The sequence below is a fragment of the Lottia gigantea genome (assembly GCF_000327385.1).
Source record: "Lottia gigantea unplaced genomic scaffold LOTGIsca_27, whole genome shotgun sequence".
Taxonomy (NCBI): domain Eukaryota; kingdom Metazoa; phylum Mollusca; class Gastropoda; family Lottiidae; genus Lottia; species Lottia gigantea.
In genome coordinates, this window is record NW_008708846.1 from 2024831 (window position 1) to 2048452 (window position 23622).

General features: G+C 34.1%; 2 protein-coding genes across 2 annotated transcripts; one reads left to right on the forward strand and one right to left on the reverse strand.

Moving 5' to 3' along the window:
• Positions 1 to 760: 760 nt before the first annotated feature.
• Positions 761 to 7033, reverse strand: LOTGIDRAFT_161078 (hypothetical protein; the record flags this gene model as incomplete). Its single annotated transcript, XM_009056318.1, has 11 exons — positions 761 to 892; positions 1172 to 1407; positions 1576 to 1705; positions 2256 to 2399; positions 2809 to 2939; positions 3202 to 3291; positions 3636 to 3723; positions 4281 to 4426; positions 5680 to 5767; positions 6377 to 6471; positions 6922 to 7033. 11 exons carry the CDS (start codon positions 7031 to 7033, stop codon positions 761 to 763), a joined length of 1392 nt encoding a protein of 463 aa, XP_009054566.1.
• A 1686-nt stretch (positions 7034 to 8719) lies between these two features.
• Positions 8720 to 14667, forward strand: LOTGIDRAFT_161079 (hypothetical protein; the record flags this gene model as incomplete). Its single annotated transcript, XM_009056319.1, has 4 exons — positions 8720 to 8740; positions 9078 to 9265; positions 14270 to 14392; positions 14532 to 14667. The coding sequence occupies 4 exons, from the start codon at positions 8720 to 8722 to the stop codon at positions 14665 to 14667; spliced, it is 468 nt and encodes a 155-aa protein (XP_009054567.1).
• Between the last annotated feature and the right edge of the window lie 8955 nt (positions 14668 to 23622).

Consider the following 23622-nt stretch of genomic DNA (forward strand, 5'->3'; position numbering starts at 1 on the left):
AGGACAGTTAGTTTCAGAAAGAGAGGTTACTGTGATTAGTTCAAATATATAAGCAATGTAGAATTACTCGGTCGCAGTACATAATTTTACTATTTACTATTACCATTTAAAACAATATCTGACAACGTTCTTTTTTCAAGGTGTGGAAATGATCATCCCAACCGAGATATTCTTATTTGAATATACTGTGTGAAGGTTTAACAAAACACAAGACAATAATATTATGCAATATAACACACTTCTTTAATAAGGTTGGGCACAAAACGTTTCAACACAATATACACGTGTCGTCATCAGATGTAATATTCTCCACTTTCTTCAAAGTGTTCACCAGGTAGAGTGTCGAATCACCGTAATGATTTTTGAATTTTTTGAAGGTTAATAAAAAAAAACAGAAATGTGAGTCACTATACCATCATTTATCTAATCTATCTTATCACGAATCTAAACAAAATGATTTCCTTGTACCCAGTCATTTTAGATATTTCTACCGTGATTTCATCTAATATGATTGTAAATAAAAGTATACGTATGTGAATGGTTGTAATTATAATGAGTACCATGCTTATCAAGGGAACAAGCACGTCGTTAATCATGTTTAAAACGAAAATATTGAAACCAAACGAGAGCATTAATAATTGGTAATCTCTTCTGAGCCCGTACATTTTTATCTGACAAGAGCCCATTCGGGACAATAGCCAAGAATAGAAATAGACCGTTACTTAAATATTATTTTATTATCACTAAGATCAAAATGGTGTCAAGTAACACTTTCATCTGGATTGTCTGCCCATTTCTGTCTCTCACCAGAAGACATAAGACAAAATAGTACGGCACCAATGAAATAAAACCCAACTGATATATAAAACACCCATTTCCATTGATCGTCTCCCTGAAACAATGTGTTAACCAGTTTATATGAAAATTTATTTCATATAAAAATACAATTTATCACATGCATTTTTAGAAACATTCGAACCAAGTGCAATACTACGATGCTTATTTGGATACGAATTTCATATAATGTTAAGGCATTTCGCTACTCACTTGTCAAGCAATTGCTCTTTCCTCTGTACGATGATGTATGAGCACCTTTTCATGTACTGTTGCAACAGGTAAGGAAATATCATTACATTTCGTAGTGAATTACAGAAATAAATTAAAGCTGTACCTTTTCAACTATGTACCCTGTTAATGTTGGACTCAAAATACCAGGAAGACAAGCCATCGTGTTGGCGAAACCCATCACTAAGCTGGAATACTGTGGAGCAAGATCAAGAGCGTTTACTCCTGTACCAGCTATTGCAAATCCGCCAATGCCAATTCCCATAGATAAAGCGATCACGAATTGTACAATTGTTTGGCTATAACATGCCCACATAATGAAAATGATTTGGAGTACATAAGCTGAAAAATAGATCATTTTTGTGTTAATCAGAAAATCTTTACGCGCGAACTAGAAACACCGAATACATTCTTCTTTGGAACACATCGATTGTAGTTTTATGGAAATGTCAACCCGGAATTGTGCAATGTTGCTCTCCTGCGCCTACGACTAAAGCTTTGTACACTTACCTCCACAGGTAAAGAATTTCCTCACCGTTGTTGTACTGATGCCACGGTTTCTCATACAATCTGCAAACGGACCACCCAACGCAGACGTCACTGTCAATAAAAGATATGGTAGAGGCGACAGAAAACCAATCTTAAAATATATGTTCGTATGTCACTATGTTATGGTGTTTTCAAAGTTCTATAATTATGCAGCTTCTTATCTCTTCATTTAATAGAATTAGTTCGTTTTGTGTTGCAATATTATATTCCATCATGTTTACCACTTCAAATGAAATGGTATTTGCGATATAAAAATTTTATCCAATAAATCTCTAAGATCCTCAAACCTCAAACAGAGATCGGACAGAAAATCTGAATGTGACAAATAGAAACTTTAAGGCTAGAAAATCACTTTACATTCCATGAAAATGGGCCATGCACATAGCTTCGTTTTTTCTACCTTGGCGGTATGGAGGTATACAACGTTTACTTATCGGTGACCAAAAGGTTTTGTTGTTTCTACAATAAATACAAATGTATTGCACATAACAAACCTATTAAAAGCTGCAAGATCATAGAGTGAAGGCTTGATTTTGGCGTTTTGGAATCGATTTAATCTAGTTCATAGTTGTTAACTTTGCATTGGTTGTACTTTGCAATTACGTTTCAAAGTCCCTTTTTACAAGAATAGTAGGAATAACCTTTTTGATATCTGTATTATAAATATCGTCTAGATATGTCGGTAACTCTGCTATCCAAGTGAATATACCCCAATTCTCAACAAAGAATCCAATACCTATAGCCCAAACTGGTGCTGAACAAAAAATCTTCCCGTATGGTGGATTCTGAAAATTGGAATATTTTAGTGCTTTAACATGTAGTGGAAAGTATATTTCATTAGATTTTTAAAAATCTTGATAATTTCCTTTCAAAGTAATTGGGAGTGTTTAATTCTCTCGTGTACAGGCCTAGTATGGAACTTTATGTAGACTCTCATATTGGGTATGTAGACTCTCATAATGGGCATGGACTATCTCACTTGCTTAATTTCTGATGTTATTGAACGAGACAACAAAGGTGTAATCAGTGTCTCAGTCCAATGGGCTTCCCCAGCTTGGCGGAATTTTTTTTATTTTATTTTCTGGTAGATAAATTACTATGCGATCAATATGTTGTTAGGAAAAGATAAAAATATAAATATAGGTGTCATTGAAATTGGTAATGCTATAGGCTGATTTGGAAACTGTCCGTTACCTCACTTTTGCACATCCAACCTAGATTGTCCTCTATATAAATTTGCTCTTCTCTTGATATTGACGTATGTTCGGATGGTTTTTCTGTAATGAGGTACATCCAGAATACAAACCAACAAACTTCCAATCCTCCTATAAATAAAATTATAAAGCAAAACAACAATTAGATGCCCAAGCTAATGTATTAAAAATCGGACAACACTTTTCTGTCTCCATGGTAATCATTAATTTACAATAAGAGTATTTGGAATGAAGGAGATGGTAGATTCCCAATTCCTTGTGAGAATCAATGTCATTACTTGAAAGATATCCTTTAATATTTAATCTTTACAGCCTTTGATCATCCAAGATAGAAATATACATTAAAATTGTATACAATGAAGTATCAACCTACCAAAGAAATAAAAAATTGATGGCCATCTTGCCTGGCTACTAGCTAGTAGACCTCCTATTGGTAAGCTAATCACGTTACCAACGTATGCCCCTGGAACGAGAAACAGCACTTACAGTGTTTCAGCTACCAATATCATTTTTTGAAGACAATCCTGTGTCCTGTTCGCTTATAATTTAAAACTGTGCGTTAACTAGCAGAGATGATAGTCTGTTTCCAGGTCATTATACTGTATTCTTCTTACTTGCGTTCAAGGACAGCGGCATTAGTCTGCTCTTTTTAGATTTCAGGAGGAAACAGGGTTGAAAAATCCGAAGGTATTATTTCGATCTATGCCGGGATTGAAACCCGGACCGGATGAGGTTAGCGAGAAAGCGTCAAACTCACTGGGTCACCTCGGCTTCCCGCTACTCTGTTAATGGAAATAACTTCCTTACCCGAGAAGATAAAACCTGACAATTTTGATTTCTCTTGTGACGGAATCCATTTTGATAATAGTTCCATCATACATGAATAAGTGGAACCCTACAGAATAACAAAACATATAATGATTCTAATGCATAAAATAAGGTTTGGCCAATTATTGATATACGACCCGAATAACATCAATTTGTAGTATTCATATTTCCCACAGAATTAACCAATTCAAATTGTGACAAATTAAATGCTTGGGATTTAGAGGTTCTATAGACCTTTAATTTTCGTAACGACTTGGTGCAATAAGGTATTTCCAAAATGGACGATTAATTAAATTGAATGATTAAGAATTTCTGTGTCGGTATTGAATATGTATAATACATTAAAATTATCGGCTATGAAACCAAAACCTGTGACCTTGGCGATTGAGATACGATATTTTTTGTAAAAAATTAATGTTTAATTTAAAAAAAAAATGCAAAACAGCCGGGTACGATGTTAAGTCTTTGAAGAGACTACCACCTTTAGTGGCCATCTTCGAGTGACAAGATACGTTAAGATAGGATCGAACTGATTACGTTCACAAGCCGGGGAGATCTATTACCAACAGACAGCCTGGAAACATTGCCTTACAATCGTAACGAACCATTGCCTCATACTAGTACCTCTCCAAATCCCTGAAAAAATCTGAGAACAATGAACACTGATACACTCCATTGTGCTGTTACCGGCGTCAGTAATAATGTTATTCCTGTTAACAATTGACCACAACCAAATAAATATTTACCACCGTATTTATGGCTCAACCAACCTGAAAATTGAATAATTAATATAAGCAAATAATAAGGCCACTACCAGAGTATATTTTCACCCTATCTGATTAAAATCCAGATTTATATGTTACATTACTGGGACTTTTATTTCTTCATTCATGATCTGAAGAATTCTTTTGAAATCATGTTCAGTTTAAAGTTGACACAATTGATTCTAGCCAATAAAAATCTTTGTTGAAATTGGGTTGATTTTTTTTTTATCTCACAGCGAACAGATCATTGTAGTGGTTTAAACATTTGATGTCTAAGAACATGTTTTACATGATAATTTCGTCAGATCATGGGTGGCAAGTGTAATGAAACATTCAGATTAGCATTTTAATTGAAACACCACTACCGTATAATTATATGTTACAGTAACACTACACAACATTTTTGATATATATCATTATTAACTATCACTTAAAGATGGGTTTCCTTGTTTTTAGTGCCACATTAAGAAAAAAACTATTTTATTAATTCATGTTTCTAATGAATTATCATATATTCTTAATCATATCATTATGTTCTTATTGCATATGATTAAGAGTTTTAACCAATCATAAATGTCGATTTATGTACAGTCTGGATAAACAAAAAAAAAGATTTATTGACCTTTCTTGATCGGTCACTCATAGGAATTCTGATGGTAATTGTCTTCTAATTTAGCTAATTATGAATTGTTTATGGACATGTGAGACAAACTGGTATTTTTCCAAGTCACCAGAACACGTCTACTTTCTATTTCTATTAACAAATAAATGAAAATAATGGAACCCATCTTTAAAAGCCGGAAAATAATTGAAAAACACTTAAACACAATGTAACTAGGCAATTATTTACGGTGAATTAGTACATCTACAACTCGACCAAGAAATAATATAACGTCAACTAAATAAAAACGGTACTTGTTAATCGTTGCGTATTATTATGTGTTTATTATTATTATGCTAGCTGTCAGCCATGTGATTTAGAAATTCCAAATGAAATATATTCTCACTTAATAGAAATTTAGCCAATGCTGATTGGATGGAAGTGGGTTAGGTTCGAAACTGTATTAACTTATTTCTTTCTATATTACAAATATTTCCCAATAGAAAAGCCCTGCTTGTCTTGGGGATTTACTTTACAATCATTTCTCCTTGTTTGGTCTGTATTGTTCGTGGGAAGACGTCTTCATTTAATGAATACGAAAGAATAACCATGCCTGTGGACCTTATCAGTTGACTACAAGAAAATAGTTTCTACTTACTTAAGGGTATTTGTGCGACAATTCCACCATAATATGGAATTGATAATAGTAGTCCCTGGAGCTGTAAATCCCAATTTACATCAGCTTTCTACAAATATAAGAATAACTGACGGCATTTCTCAGAGATGTTAACTTTCTGGCATATCAACCAGGATAACGTTAAGGATCACACTCTTTCGTTTATACGACTATTGCTTCAAAAACATTCGCACTGATATGAGAGTAATTGATATGGAATGATAAACCCTTTGTGCCTTTGAAACTCTGTGAGCAGGACGCCTAAAGGTCCGGTGTCCAATCCTTGCAAAAGTCGAGATATACCAAACCAGATTCCCGTGGCAGGTAGAATGATAAGTACCTATAGTCGTTCGGATCAGTGGCATTTAGAGGAAACATCAGGAGGGATACAGACCATTCTTTCACCATGTAAATTTTAAAGTGTGGAGAGGGGGTGGGTGGGGTGGGGGGGGGGGGATTGGTAGGGAAGCTGCAAAGCCGGGCTAGCATCTTTTGGTAGGGGCATAATAAACAGTAAACATAGGCGTTCTGGTAATCTAAAAGGAGTGGGTTGATTTTGTCGCATGGCAAAATCGCTTCATTGCGCGCCTCCACCTTTATTCAGGTACACTTCAATAGGACGTAAAACACGTTATTACGACATTGAACGTGTTTCAAGAAGCAACTACTGTATACCTACCAGAGCTTTAGACGTTGTGTTATAAGAAACAAAACCTCCACCTGTCATAGGCACTATGGCCACACTTAAAATTGTTTTAGATGAATATGACAAAACTGAAAGAAAAGAAATTTTGCACCTATATCATAATTAACAGATTGCAAAGGAAGAAGGGATGAAATAATTATCTTGTTCGAATAAGCATCTATTTAAAAGCGAACATTAAGAAGACAAATCTCATTTACTATTCGCATATAATAGGTGGGTCATTATGCCAACTTTCGTTTTTAGTAGGATAAAACGAATTGTATACAGTTTGAAGGGATTGTAAAGAGGCTTTCTAAATTTTTGTATATGCATCGCGGAGCTACCGGTGGCTGCAATTGGCACCATTCCAATTTTCATTCTGACGTCTGTGGTTCTTTTAATTCCGCTAAAACTAACGCGTTTTATGACGTCACTAGAGGGCAACTGCATAGATATCAATAGTAGCTTCCGGTAGCTCTCCGATACACATACAAAATTTAGCAAACCTCTTTACAATCCCTTTAAAACTCCTAACTTACCGAATCCTAGAAAACCCATGAAGACAAATATATAACGCTTTGGTAGATAACATTTGGAAACGGGTATGTCTGAATAATTCTCATTCTGTAATTCTGTGTATGAATTTGGCATTTCTATGAGTATTTTAGGGTATTTTTTTGCCCATTTATAGAGACACCTATGTTTGCTTCCGGTATTTATAAATAAAATGGAATGAGTATCAAACCAGATTTGTTCTTAACAGAGAGCTAATCGACAATGTCCACTGATATTTCACTATTATTATGTTGGGTTACGTAATGTTTTCCTTGAAACTCTCACAGTATGGTGCTAATGACATTCTGCTAACGAAATCCTGAGCAATGTTCAAACCTTATGTATTTTTGTCAGAATGCCAAAATTCACTTTCGCAATCACAGGATTGGAGCAATGTCAAAATTCACTATCGCAAACACAGGATTGGAGCTATGTCAAAATTCACTATCGCAAACACAGGATTGGAGCAATGTCAAAATTCCCTATCGCAAACACCGGATTGGAGCTATGTTAAAATTCATTTTCGCAAACACAGGATTGGAGCTATGTCAAAATTCACTATCGCAAACACAGGATTGGAGCTATGTTCAAATTAACTTTCGCAAACACAGGATTGGAGCTATGTTCAAATTCACTTTCGCAAACACAGGATTGGAGCTATGTTCAAATTCACTATCGCAAACACAGGATTGGAGCTATGTTAAAATTCACTATCGCAAACACAGGATTGGAGCTATGTTAAAATTCACTTTCGCAACACAGGATTTGAGCTATGTTAAAATTGAATGTCGCAAACACAGGATATTGTAATATCGAAATTTACTGTCGCAAACACAGGATTGGAGCTTTGTTAAAATTCACTATCGCAAACACAGGATTGGAGCTATGTTAAAATTCACTATCGCAAACACAGGATTGGAGCTATGTTAAAATTCACTTTCGCAAACACAGGATTGGAGCTATGTTAAAATTCAATGTCGCAAACACAGGATATTGCAATATCAAAATTTACTGTCGCAAACACAGGATTGGAGCTATGTTAGAATTCACTATCGCAAACACAGGATTGGAGCTATGTTAAAATTCACTATTGCAAACACAGGATTGGAGCTATGTTAAAATTCACTTTCGCAAACACAGGATTGGAGCTATGTTAAAATTCACTTTCGCAAAAACAGGATTTGAGCTATGTTAAAATTGAATGTCGCAAACACAGGATATTGCAATATCAAAATTTACTGTCGCAAACACAGGATTGGAGCTATGTTAGAATTCACTATCGCAAACGCAGGATTGGAGCTATGTTAAAATTCACTATCGCAAACACAGGATTGGAGCTATGTTAAAATTCACTTTCGCAAACACAGGATTTGAGCAATGTCAAAATCAACTTTCAAATTTCCTAAATTTATTTTTTGGATAGCACGAAAGCACTCCAGTTCTTGCAAAGAGGTATATTTCATGAAAAGTTACTTATTGGTTGGTTGGAATTTCAGTTATGGTTGTCGGTTTGTGGTGGACACTTTTCTAGGATATCGTTCGGTTGTCAATAAACAATTTAAACAACACCTTTTAGATCTACAATAAATACCATATGGTTCAACTGACGTTCACAAAACTATAATAAATGGGATAAGAATCTAAAGTACGAGACGATGCGAATATTAAAATGGGTATTAGTATAAAATAGAAGATTATTTGAGATAATTATGCTCAACTGACAATAACGTATCAAAAATGATGCAGACTGTCTAATCGCTCATTATTTCCAATGTAGACCGAATGCATACATGCAAGCGTCATGTAAGCATGTTCACCTTATCTGATGAAGAAGTTGCTAATTAGCCATAATTGCTTATTAAAAGTCTTCACGATAAGCCAAACTTCTTTCCAGATCTCTCTGTGGAATTTAAGGGAGGTAATCTTATTGCATAGGCCAATAATTTTCAGTTCAAATTATGAGCATTGTTTTGAAGAATTGTTTTCATATTTGCAACAATTCTATGAATTCAATTCAGATCTGTTTCGTTTTGTATGTAATGACAATACAGTTTGTTTTGTTGTAGGGATTGGTCCAAGGTCTGTTTTTTTTTCTTGTCGTTTTGTTTAGTCTAGAGTCTTTGTTATTTTCTATTTTCAGAATGGTAATAAAATATTCAATAAAGGAAGAATAATGAATGCCGCCTTTAAGGAAGCCTTAAAAATCTTTGATTTTCAATGTGCAGTCTTTCACGATGTAGATTTAATTCCTGAAGATGACAGAAATATGTACACATGTCCTCAACAACCTCGTCATTTATCAGTAGCTATTGACGAAATGAATTACAAGTAAGTCAATCTTTTAAATGTTTCTTTCCAATACTGCTCCCTGTACAATACTCCCAGTCCACTATGGTGCGAGCTGCTATTATTCAGCAAGGTGGACGCTAGATCCTTTAAAAGGTCGAATACTTTCCAGATATTTTCGGTTGTTCGATCTGAGTGACTCACCCGAAAGCGTCTTAACCTTTGAATCAAAAATAAACCGGGTTCACGTTTGTGCACGATACAGGTATCTTGCCAGAAAGCAAAAATATCTTGCACACTGCAATACTCCAAGTAGATCAGAAAGTAGAAGATTCATTTCATTGCTGCAGTTTCTAAAAGACTTGCTTACCTTAGCACCCTCCTATTCCAGTATTCAATTCGGTCCCAACATTACTATTATATGGTTGATATCTGTAAATAGATCTGAGCCTCCATGTTGAGGGTGTTTAAATTGATCCTTCGTTGCATATGTTTCTTACAATAATATCGATCCTTTTATAATTATTTAAATTAGAAATTTAAATTACTCGCAAATTCAAATTTATTTAATAATTGTAACCTGCATGAATAATTGTATTGTTCAAATTCGTTCACAGAATTGTAGATCTTATAAAGAGATTGATAAAGTGTTCAACCAATTGCGGTAAAACATATCTTCGGCAAATCATTGTGTCTGTCATAACTATGCGGCAAGACTGTTGTGATATGGTTACATCGAACGCAAAATGAAATTGTGACTGATTCCAGTAGATTGTGACTGATTCCAGTAGATTGTGACTGATTCCAGTAGATTGTGACTATCCAGTAGATTGTGACTACCAGTAGATTGTGACTGATTTTTTCGACTACTTTACAAATAAATCAATGTGCTATTCAGTTATTAACTATATAAATTTATGTATATTACATAATATACAGTCAAGTAACCTAATTTCGTGGAAACCTATTATTCGTGGATTTCCGGAAAAGATTAATAATTTGCATGAGCAACCTTGCGCGACCTCCGCATTAGTTTGTTTTGATAAACATGGGTTTTCTCTACAATATCAGCTAGTAGAATGAATTCAGTAGTTTCAAGCAAGGTAAAATGTATTAATGTATACTTTGACAAATACAAAATGGCGGATTTCAGTTATTACCAAACGTCACCATTTTTTATCGGCCAAATTTCCTTATAATCCCAAGCGGTAATCGGAATTCCAAGTGTCGTCTGCTAGAATGTAGTTCAACGAATGAAGTCACGTGATCAACTAGCGGATTCAGTGTCAGCAGAAAATTTCTATGGAACACAAAGTGGACCATATTCTTTTGTTGTTTCAGTGACTTATAGCAATAAATCACGCTACGTATCTTATTTTGTCAGTCACTATTTTTTTTTTAAATCGTGGTTCTTTGAAGGAATTGTCACTAGTTATAATGAATTGATATTAAAGATAAATACTAAGAGAAGTTAATAATACCACCCGGTATCCATACCACGTGTTTTTCTAGACTTATTTATAGATCATTGTACACGAAAATAGGTGACGGATTCTGCCGCCGTTGCCGAGTTGATTGCTCATGAAATATGGGTCAAAGTGAAGGATTCATAAAGAAAATCGAAATAAACCAATTTTAATTATTTTGTAGAATATCTGAGGAAACATCTAAGACATAAAATTTTTGTTTTTTTTTTGTTTTGTTTTAACTTTGACGAAATTCGGTGTTGAATCCTTATATCCACGAAAATAGGTTACACCACTGTATTATGCAGAACATACTTCAATGTATTCATCTATAAAAACTGTTCAAATATGCATTTAATTTATGATGCAAAATGGCACTAATAGCCTAATACTACATATTCCACGCATGATAAAAGCTTGATTGTTGATTCTAAATCAGTAAAGGACATTCTCTCTTTAGGGCCCTTAAATTTAACTTTCCAGAAAGCTAAGCTAAAAGATTTTTTAAAGTAGTGAGCACCATGTTGTATTATACAATTACTTGCATAAGGCTTAAAGTAGTGAGCACCATGTTGTATTATACAAGTACTTGCATAAGGCTTTTCAACTAGTTGAAAAAAAAAAACTCACCGATGACAATTGGTGAATAAAATACGACTGATTTCGACTAATTGTGACGACTTCGGGGCCTAGTCCTGGGGTTTGTCTGAAATTAGATAAAACCGGCGTATACATTAATTAATTAACTACAGTAGTGTTATAACATACCCAAAAAGGATTTAGTTAGCTTTAAACGCATGTAAATAGGGATAAGGTCGACCTTGCAAGTCTTGCAAGATATTGGAGCAACTAGATATGGAAGAATATTGTCAATCATTGGAGACCAAAGAAATTCTACCACTGAAAAAATGCATTTATTTTGTATCGTGTGACCATCCGTTGCTCATGTTCAACTTTTAGCTTGAGCTGGCCTGTCGTCTTCCTGAGATGTGGGAACCATAATGTTTGTCGCGATTGTGATGTATTCGATGAGATGTTTTGAATCGTCAGTCGACATGAATCTACCCCACGTATAGAAATGTTGTGGGAGGTATTGTTTATAAAGTACTTTCGTGTACCAGCCGGTGACATATTTTTAATGAACCATTTAACACGATTTCACATGTTGTTGAACTATGAAGTGAAAAAAAAAAATGTTGATCGACTTAAATATGTTTGCTGGTTGCTTTTCGATTTAGATTAAAATTGGGTTTGATGCTCTATGTTTCTGTTCCTAGTTGGAAGGATCAGTAACTTTCATTTTCTGTCATCGTAATGGACTTCAAATGCTGAATTGTAGTCGTGATCGGTGCAATGCACATCCAGCCATGGTTCAAAAAGGATTCCATTGCATAGTCCTTTAATTATTCCCAATGAGGAAATGTAATTAAGATCTAAGAGTTTGGTAAAGATGATTACACCCTTTTCCTTTAAAGCGGAAAAGTTCTGGAGACTGAAGTTGACAAATGTTACCAAATTCACATCTAGAATGACAATCAGGTGCCAGACATCCAGTAAATATGTGGTCTTAATATAGGCATCAATCTGCATGTCCATCGCGTCCAATCCGGGAGCTAACAGCACCAGGTATTTCAGAACTCAAAGTCGGGTCAGCAAAATTACTGGAGGCACCATAGAAACTCCACTGTGTTGTTGCCTACTTTTTTCAATGATCAATTAGAATTACGCAACTACGCACCTTTTTGATAAAAGATAAAAGATATTAATGACGAATAGATGTTCATGCTGACTTCGATTGAATGTATATAATATGTCGATGTGTTCTCATTTGTTTCTAGTTTAAAAGTCATTTCTCGTTAATATTGTTGTCAGCATTGTCATGGAAACGCAAATGAATTACAATTGATTTTCAAGACAATAGGTGATGTTTGTCATTACAAATTTTTACTTGATATAGTATATGTTAACCTGACAAGGGTCGTCTGCAAAAAACACGTTTTTGAATAAAAAAAAAGATTTCGAAAGATATGGCCCTTTTGATATTGTAATAAAATTTACATTACGTTAATGAACAGATTCCATAGAGATACTGTGATTCCTGTATTTCTAAATAATAACCAAGTTATTCGGTAAAACAATTCCATGTCATAATCGAGACAGGTTTTCTGGGATTACAGGAACTCCAGTCGTTAGGAGACAAATGGTATGCACAAAGGCAAATGTAAGTTTCACTAATGAACTTACCAAGCTTAGAAAGGTCACTTAAGTGATTTTCATCATGTTTTGTATGTGTGGCCAAAGCATGTTTTGCATGAAAACTATGACTCAAAATTTCGAAAGTGAAACTAGAATTGGATATCAGTGCGTTAAATTTGTGATGAATTATTTTTAAAGATACTAATTAGGCTTTAATCGGTTCACTACATTTCTTAAAGCTTGGCAGATCTTTCGACATTATCTGTTACTTCCATTCAGTTGCCAGCTTCAGAAAACGTTTTCTTTGTTCTTCAGTAACCCATTTGTATGACACAAAACTTGTTCAGTGCTAAAGAGCAAAATTCAACTACACATTTTCAAAACATTTCGCTTACAGGACTGGTCTTTGTTGTCGCTGTGTTGGTGGTAGCTTGCAGATATTATTCCTTTTGAATATTGCGTGCGTTGCTCTGTCTCTGTGGGTGTTATTTTAAATGACACATTACAGAGGAGGAACATCTATCTTGCGTTATAAGAGACTCATGAACATGTCATTTTTAGTAAGAAATCCTGTTGATAATTTTTTTTTCGTTTTAAAAATGTAGGTTTCATTCTATTATTCCGATCTGACTCTGGCGATGGTTAATTATAAAGAAAGGCTGATGTGAATTTAACACGATATCCTGGAAGCTATCTTAAGGCTTAAGTCAGACAGAAAATAAACCTGAAAGTTTATGTCTAATCAAAGGGTTTTCGAGTAGCTTCATTTCGTGCCAGTGTTGATATATAAGGAATCAATTCCACCCATAGAGTGGACAGCAACCTCTGCACGTATTTTCAGAATAGATCATGTGTTGTTTTGGTACAATAAAATATTTGTGTTCTTTATTTTTTAGAATAAATCATGTGTTGTGTTGGTACAATATAATATTTGTGTTCTTTATTTTCAGAATAGATCATGGGTTATGTTAGTACAATGAAACATTTGTGTTCTATATTTTAAGAATAGACTATGTGTTGTGTTGGTACAATGTAATATTTGTGTTCTATATTTTTAGTATAGATTATGTGTTGTGTTGGTACAATATAATATTTGTGTTCTTTATTTTCAGAATAGATAATGTGTTGTGTTGGTACAATGAAATCTTTGTGTTCTATATTTTAAGAATAGATCATGTGTTGTTTTGTTACAATATAATATTTGTGTTCTTTATGTTCAGAATAGACTATGTGTTGTTTTGGTACAATATAATATTTGTGTTCTATATTTTCAGAATAGATCGTGTATAATATAATAATATGCATGATATTTGTGTTCTATATTTTCAGAATAGATCGTGTATAATATAATAATATGCATGATATTTGTGTTCTTTATTTTCAGATTAGGATATGATTTGTTAGTTGGTGGTGTATTAAATATGAGAGTAGAGCATTATAAAACAGTCAATGGTTATTCTAATATGTATGTTGGTTGGGGAGCAGAAGATGACGATATGGCCTACAGGTAAGATCATTGTCAATTACATTATAAAGGGATGTCACTATTACAATTTCCACCCGGCTTGCATGGTATCATAATATTGTCTCCATACGATTTCGGTATAGAATAAACAACCCTACCAGCGATGTTTTCAATTTTCCAGAATAGTGAATCAGCAAGTAAATAAGCAAGCCTTATGGTGCGGGAACACGAACAGTCCTGGTCGTGGATTTTTGTCGCTGACTCGAATTATGAGTAAGATCTCACTTATTCCAGCGCTTACACGATTATCGCATTGAAACTAGTTTGATATTTGTCGCCGATTGTTTTATCGTCTGCAAGCGCCAACATCAGATTCGTTTTCCTTTCAATTACACGATGCGCACGTGATTATAGACATAGTGGAAAACAACCGACTGAAGTTTTTTTGATTTCTCGTGTGCTCTGTCCAGTGTAAAACTGCACTGATATTTTGCCCTGCCGTATTCGGTTCGGACTGAGACCAACTCTTCTTGCGGGACTCGAAACTAGCACGGTGTCGATCCCTCTCAACCTGCCGCTTTTTCTGGCGAGCCGTACTCAGGCCCGGATAATTTTTGACAGTTTAAACGCGGTTTTTGTTTTATTGTTGTTAATAACTTAATTATTATAACATATATTCAAGGATTAACATTCTCTGCTGTTGAGCGGAACCTGTTTATTTACAAAGCACTTTAATTGTTAAATGCCATAAATGTATAATGTGTCGGCATCATAATGTAAAGTGAAGTATTAAGCACATTAAAATTAGAATAAAATTTAATATAATTTCCAAGTCAATGGAATAATTTCGCATTTTGAAACTAAAATCATTGTTGTTCCCCTTAACTTGTCATTTATGCTTGTCTTGACTGACATTTTGTATTGCTCTAGGCGACCGATTAAATTTTGAAAAATACAATTGTCATAACATTACACTGTATTGCGAAGGAATTTATCGTTTGAAACAGAAATTGGAAATCGACATTATTTTCTTTACGTCTAAACTAAATCTGACAAGCATGTTTTTCTCAATAGAATTCCACTTTACGTTCGCTATGACCTCATTAATCAACATTAAACCATATCGAGTCACCGTTGAACTGAAAAAAAAAATATCTTTATGTGGATGATAATGATAGATTTGATCTAAAATAAGATAAAACAAAATGTATTGTATTGAAATTGCTTTTGACTACATAGAAATAGTCAAATTGGAAATGGAAGAGGTACAGTTTTCAGTACGTTGATGATCGATTCAATAGAAAATAGAAGAAGGGAGTGGCGTTCGTACCTCATAATATTTATGCGTCTTTATATTCAACTATAAGGATAACCCCGCAATGTGTACCGCAACGTACATCGTGCCTCGTTTATAATGGGCAGCTTTATGTCGTCTTGGGTATAAGGGAGTGAAAGCCCACTTTAGGCCGACTTTCGGAAGCACATGCACAGGCTTCAGAATTCTTCTAAACTTGAGGAAGATTCGAACTTACGGCACCTAATCGCCGAGCAGACGACAATCGAACTCGCTACATCGTCGCATCCGAAGAAATGTTCGGAAGATATCGGAATTTTGAAGGAACGATTAGCACCCTGGACCTTGGTGAAGGAATGATTTTAAAGGGACCATTGTGCCGTTTTTTGACCAATAATGTTCACAGCTCATCGTCGAAATTTGAGCCTTTAAATCCACGTGTGTCCAGAATTATCCGCGTTTCAAAGACGAGACTCTGCTATATAATAGAAATAGGAAAATAAATTCCTAGATATTTTTTAAAAGAACTATGCGATTTCATACATTTCTAGTACTTCTAAAGACTATTTACATATATTCAATACCAAAATAACCATCTAAAAATGGCAAAATGTCTCTTTAATTGAAGTGTATTTTTATGACTCATTGGGCTTGAATTAATTTGACAGCGAGTTCCTGTTTTTAACAGATAAATCTCTGTGATAAAAGGGTTCAATTCTTTCTGGTTAGTTCAAGACCATTGGTGATGTTTTTATCAATTAATTTCCATTATGAGAAAACAAATTCATTTCAAGTAAAGCCTCTGATCACAAGGCACTCGATTTCAAAGAATATTGTAATCTTTTTTAAGTTGAAATAAATAATCAATAAATGAATGTTGTTACTTAAAGGGCAGGATGTGAACGCTCTCAAATTATATCGTTAATCATTAAATCTGACCTCAATGGAACTTGAGAAGATTTAAAGTGATTGAACTACGTCGATTGTTGTTTGACGCATGTGGTCGCTGATGTTCTTAGAAACGTTGACTAACTGACTAACTAACTTTCTTTTTTTTTTCTTTTGTTTGCGATAGTAACATATTGAAAAGTTATTGTTGAGAACGGAGTATTTACTATGTAATATTAGCCGTTAATCCGGTCATAAGGTTTCCGTTTTCGCACGTCTGTGATTTAAGATACGTTACAGTGGAAATTGTGCAGAGATCAATCGGATCACATTCAAGAAATCGGCATTCAAAGTGAATGCCAATACTGGATAACGTCAAAATTGGTTGCTTACTGAAATATGATGAAACAAGTGAAGAATGAAAAGTTGATATTATGTTTAATTACATTAGCGAGGCTCAATCATTAAAGTAATCTTTTAGTGGATGTTAATTCTAGATAACATCATTAAAAGTAGTCACTGACTCCTAGACTTTTGCTTTCATGACGAGGATCTTCGTCGAAGCTGTATGTAGACAAAGATGGGCTGGATGATAGAGGCTACATTAAAAAGACATTAAAAGTAATTAAATTGTTTAGAATTTAGAATAAAATATGTAGTGTAATTATCTTTTGACTTAATGTGGTCGTTTAAAATGCGACCATCTTCACAATGTCAAGTTATTTTGAACTTCAACTAATATCTTGACTTCATTCGACTCTTTCTTGTATCATGCAATGCAGCGATTTAATTGGCTTCGATGCTAGCGAATACAGGAAATCAGAGCCCTGAACATAAAGACTTTAAACATTTTAGCTAATGGTTTACAGACTTTCTGTCTGTCGAGTGGTCTGATTGGCTATAGTCGCTAACGTACAAGCCAACCAAAACGCTGCTTTTAGAAGCTCTCGTTATAAAAGGAAAAAGCATAATGATGTCAAGGAATAAGACGTAGTTCATAGTAGCTTTACATTATGAAGATGAATACGACCTGGACATCAATAGAGCTTGTTTCTGGTTACAAATTAAAGAGCATAATATAACGCCGAGGATTAAAAAGTCATTTGTCTGATAACTTTGCGAGACATTGAAGTAATCTACAGCATTGAAAATGTCCTGTTGACCCATGTGCAAATGGATACAGATAATCTATTGAAGATCTTTGCCATTAGGATTGGGCCAGACCAATCTAATTTTAATTAGAGGCATATCTGGTGGACGGGAATCATTGATTATAGTTGCTGTTATATGGGGTGTTGGGGTGGGGTTGAAAGGGTTAAAAATTGACACCTCATGCCGAGTCAAGAGTACTGACTGTAGTAACAGTATATTTGATGTTTTCTGAGTTATTATTGATATCACGAAAAACCTTGTCCGCCATGACAATTAATTAACGCCAATAATTAAAACTCTATACATGCAATAGTGTGTCAGTTATTATGATTTAAGAAAGAAAATCCAATATTTATGTTAAAACAATATTTTATGCTGATGACATGTGCAAAGCTACGACGAGGTACGGTGTCCGGTGAGGAAATATCAACCATGCCAGTTTATAGAGAGTGCATTTTGGGGGTTTCATTTATATTATGAAATATTGATATTGTATATAAGTTAATGGGGCATCGCAATCAAAGCCCACTGTAAAAAGCGACAAATTGTTCGCTGGTGGGTACAAATCATGAATCTTTGTGCTTCAGTATATTTAATGAAAATTATATATCCTCTGTGTGAGTAATGATGCATTGGATACTATTTATATTCGTCCTAAATTGCCTATGGAAGTCCAAATTGTTTATTATATGCACCGAACACACTGGACACCGCACCTTACCGATTATATTCCCCTGCTGAAATCATACAATAATTTCTAAAACCCCTAATAATAATAGCCTGCTTTCTTTTAAGTACTTGTGTAAAACAGAAATCAACATGATTCTGATTCGAAGCATATTGTTCGCATTTAATACTTCGAGTATGTGCCGTTTTACTTGATCTTGCATGTGTGCAGATGAATAAAAATATGGGCGTCCTCGATTATAGTCAATCAAGGATCCTGAAAGAGGCAATGGATAGAAAAAAGTTGAAAACCGCTGCCCAATTTGAACCCCTCTGTTCTTAGAGGCTGGCACCGCCATTGTAGCCATCATTGAGCTAATGTGGCAGAAACCAAATAATACCTTTACATTTTATTCTTTTGGAATTTTTCCAAGCTTTTTCATTGTCTGTTTGGAATAAAAAGAAACATTACAATTGTATTTAAGTCGAGATGGAATAAATTAGTGCTTCATGTTCAGCTATATTGTCCACAAAAACACTAGTATCTCTTCCAGTTTCACTATTTTAAGTAAATTTAAGACCAGTCCTTGACAGAAAGCCTATAAACATTATGGCTTCACGTCCACAGGCTTTCTTTGGAAGCCTCTGATTGGTTGTATTCGCTATCATGCAATCCAATCAAATCGCTTCGTTTACAAACTTCCATGATACAAGAAAGATGACTAGCCTACTGCAGTTAAGGTATAGGTATGAAGGTCGCAATATCTTGACATTGTGAAGATGCAACAAAGGATATTTTAATTCCTTCAAATTCACGTTACCAAGAACTGCCTCATCCAAATCCAAGGATCTGCAATTTTGAACAGCGAAAATTCTTATTGGCCGATTATAGTTACGTTGGCGAAAGAACATTTTTGCTTTTTTTGCAATGTATATGATCATGAAGATTTTTGTTTCCAAATTATTTCTCCGGTACTATGCATACTATCTATAATGAGTACTATTTGGTGTATTTTTTTTAATTCCAGGATATTGCATACAGGTTTAAAGATTAGCCGTCCACCAGAAAATGTAGCCAGATATAAAATGATTAGACATACAAAAAGAAAACCAACATCTTGGGGAACTCGGTAATTATTTTTAATTTTTCTGCATTTCTAGAAATGGATTGGTCATCTCTTTAATCCCGGCATAGGTCGAGATGCTACCTTCGGATTTTTCAGTCCAGTTTCCTTCTTTGTTAGTGATGTAGGTAAGAGTATAGCTGACATGGAAATCCTTGTAATATGTCCCCGAATGCACACTACATGATGTAACTCGTCTTCATTAATATAAACTTTTCGAAGAAGGACGATATCAGAGTCAAAGCAGGTTTCTTCTCCGTCAAGGTATAATAATAGCTTGACATTGTGAAGGTGGTTTAGTACATACATTACAATAATTCTTTCACGAGAATTATGAAAGTAGTTTCTATTCAGAAACGCAACTTCGCCTACGCGAGCTTCCTAAATGGTTTTGTTTGGTCGTCGATTTTTGTCGCCAACTCGAATCTTCACGTGTGCCCCAGCTTCTACAAAAAGATTTTCGCCGATTGTATTGTTGTCTGCAAGACAGATTTATTTTCCTATCAATTGCATGATCCACACGTGATTATCTACACTAAAAAACTCATTTATTTTACTTTTTAGGCATAAATTATTAAATACAGCAGTCAAAAGATACAAGATGGACGGTTTAAACAGTGCCAAATATAAATTACTGTTTATACATAATGAACAATTATATACTCATATTATGGTGGACATTGACGACGCGTAGGTTTTATTTAGGACGCATAATAATTGTTATGTATAGTTGTATTCAAATCCAGTTTTTACTTGCATATCTTACATGTCACAAATACTTTTAATTTATTGATGAGAGGTTGTTGCATATGAAGGGAATACGTGTAAAGTCGTCATTTTTTGTTTTATAGTGATATTAGTTTTTATTCCAGACGTATCATTTTAGCCTTTTTTTTCTTTTACAGACATTTGTGCTCAAATACATGATTTATGTGTAGATATTTTGTTGCTTGTTTGCAACTTTTATGATTAAGGTCAATATTTAACTTCCACGAGACTAATGTATGTTACGCTGGTTCCGGGTCGACTAGCGATTCAAAACATCTCTTCGCATGCTCAGACCTAAAACTTTACCAGATCAGCAACTGCGATGAACACTAATTACTAATAGGGATTGGTGGGAACAGTGACAGTCGATTAAGATCTATCGATTAAACCGATTGTTCTAGACGCCACTCTTATCGCAAACTGTGTGTGAATCCAACTGCCTTAAAATTCTGTCAGATTCATTGTCGACCTGAAACCATCATTATGAATTCCACCGACTTTGATTTTGGTTTTCTTAAATATTCTAAGTTTTTGAATAATCTTGGAAAATTTAAGTCAATAACTACATTCAACTCAATGAGCTTAAGTCACTTGAATTTTTGTATGTCATATTTGAGAATTCAATTGACAAAAAAAAAAACGTTTTTTGATGTGGAATTTCTATTATCAAACTTAGTAGGTCTACTGTTTGCTTAGACTGGGTGTATGTCTTGCCTTTAAAGAGAGCTTCCTTTATTGCAGTCATTGAGAATATAGTATGTATGTCATTATTTATATTATTTGTGTGGTGGTGAATACGATATATCTTTTCGTGTCAGTAACACTGACACCGACAACTCAATTTGATAGCTACTTAGATTGTATATGATATGTTTCAATTGTGTTTGCACTTTCAGTATACATTACTTATTTGTTTAATAATATCACTTATATCGGGTGGCCCAGAAAAAACGATCACACTTTTCATTTCAGGATTTTTCAACAAGTATCACAGCCAAGACCACGCGACTTTAACTTCATAATTCTAGAGATATTTGACATCTTTTCACCAAATTTCAGCTATATAGGTTGAACCATTTTGACATACCAGCCTTTTTAAAAATTCCTCGTCAAAAAAAAATGATGAAAGTAAATACTGTAGTTTCTCCTCTGAAATTGAACTAATAATCAATGAGATAATCATTTTCGGCACAAATCGCCAAAACTCCCCTTTTCCATGACCAAATATCACCTTTTCGGTCCCACAGAGAGATATTTTATCATATTTCTCTCTAATTCCTCCAGCGGTAAATTTTGTCAGCTGTAGAGAAAACACATTATAAACCATTGGCTAGCTATATCTAAATTCAGAAGGCCATTCTTTCATGGAAAGGGGTTTTTGGGCCATTTGTGCTGAAAATGTCATCCATATTGAACATTGTTTCAATTGTAGAGGAGAAATTACAGATGTTACTTTCGGCATTATATTTTTTGCCTATTATATCTATAGTTGTGAAGTTTAAATATTATGGTCTTAACCTTGATACTCTTTGAATAAATCCAAAAATGAAACATGTTATCGTTTTTTCTAAGCCACCCGATAAACCCAGAATACTTACATACATATCGCCATGCAGTATCTAGATTTAATCTTTTTTCCAGACATAGAATATCTAGTCATATTTTTGCACTGCGAGAATTATTGAATTCATGAGTTTAAGCATAATTTTAATCAAAAATATTAAATCTTGACATCAATTTTATTTAATGGCGTATTGTGAAATTTGTTAATGCCAAAAACTAAAGACAGATTCTTACTACCGCATATTCTTCTGGACAGTGGATGAAATCCGTTTTATATTTGATTGAACGGAATTTAGGTAATTATTTAATTATGTCTTTCTAAAATTTGAGCCCAGAGGAAAACACAGATCTACAAATAACACATGTAAAATGTAAGAAAACATAAAGGTTTTCACTTTTTAATTCTAGCTTTCCTTGTCTTTGTCAAATTTGAGGCATTCGTCTTCCAATGACCTTAGAAATTGCTTCTTAAATTATGCTTGTTTCGACCTCCACTCGAAATATATGTTTTAGTAGCGACATTTCTATTGACAAAGTCTAAATTAGAGTCGTTTTATATAATATAGTAAATAATGACTTATTTCTCCATCGATCTAAAGTACTAAAATAATAGAAAAGAATAAAAAAAAAATATTTTGATCGACAATGATATGTAAAATACTTCCTATGGATTTTATGCTAGTTGTTAATTTATGTTCCTGGAATTCTTTTTATTGTACTCACTTTTTGAAGCCTGTGAATGTTTTTTAATTATACCAAAAGTTGTTTTAGGGTACAATGTATATTAGTCCGAAACATCTGACTCTATACCAGCCTCTGATGGATATTTTGACAGTTGTCAGCTGGAGTAGAGTCAGAAGAAAACGACCCTGTTAAAAGTTCGGTTTAAATGTATAATAGAATTAATTTTAGTGTAGAGTGATCTCATGAACAGTATTATCATACTATAGAACGAGATTTTGGCACAGCTTACGCACATTTTACTGTGTGTGTAAGCTGTGTCAAAATTTGAATTAATTCAGAAGAAAATAAATTGTTGAGCTTTCTTTGTATTTTAAATCCTGGTTCCCAACCTCTTCGCCTTTCACCATGACTGCTATCGAGCAAATAATGGGCCGACTATACAAATTGTCCATTGTATACAGGCGCTGCTCAATATATTTAGGGACACGCCATATTTGTAACATTGTGCAAGAAATGCAAATTCAGATTTAATGTAAGATCATTCTAACTGTATTGGTGGTTTTACAAACCTCATGCTTAAATAGTCATTAGTTTATCGAGTGCATTTACAGCATAATATTATTTTCAATATTTTAGACTCGATTGATTATCGATATCGCTTGCAATCAAACGAGACCAAGATATGTCTTGTGCATTTATGTTATGTTATGTATATGAATGCTATTACAGTCGAGTGTTTCCAAGTCTGGTTATAATAAATTTCCAGTTTAGATTTTATTGTGTATGTTAAGACTTTTTATTCAAACATAATTTATTATGTACACAATATTATTATACAATGAACATAAATAAAAATATAGAAATCATGATCTTGATATATAAGATTGGAATACAATCATTTCAATGAACTTGGAAAATGTTCGGGTCGCAGGGTCCCGACTTCTTTAAGGGACAGGTGCGCCATATGGGGGGAGGGGGGGGGGCGTGGGGTTGAGTCTTGAATATTATGTAAATAGTCTTCAGAAGTACTAGAAATGTACGTAAATCACACACTTCCTTTTAAAATACTTCAAACAAAGAATTTTACTCACTATTTCTATGTATATCTTTTTTATATACCACAGAGTATTTTA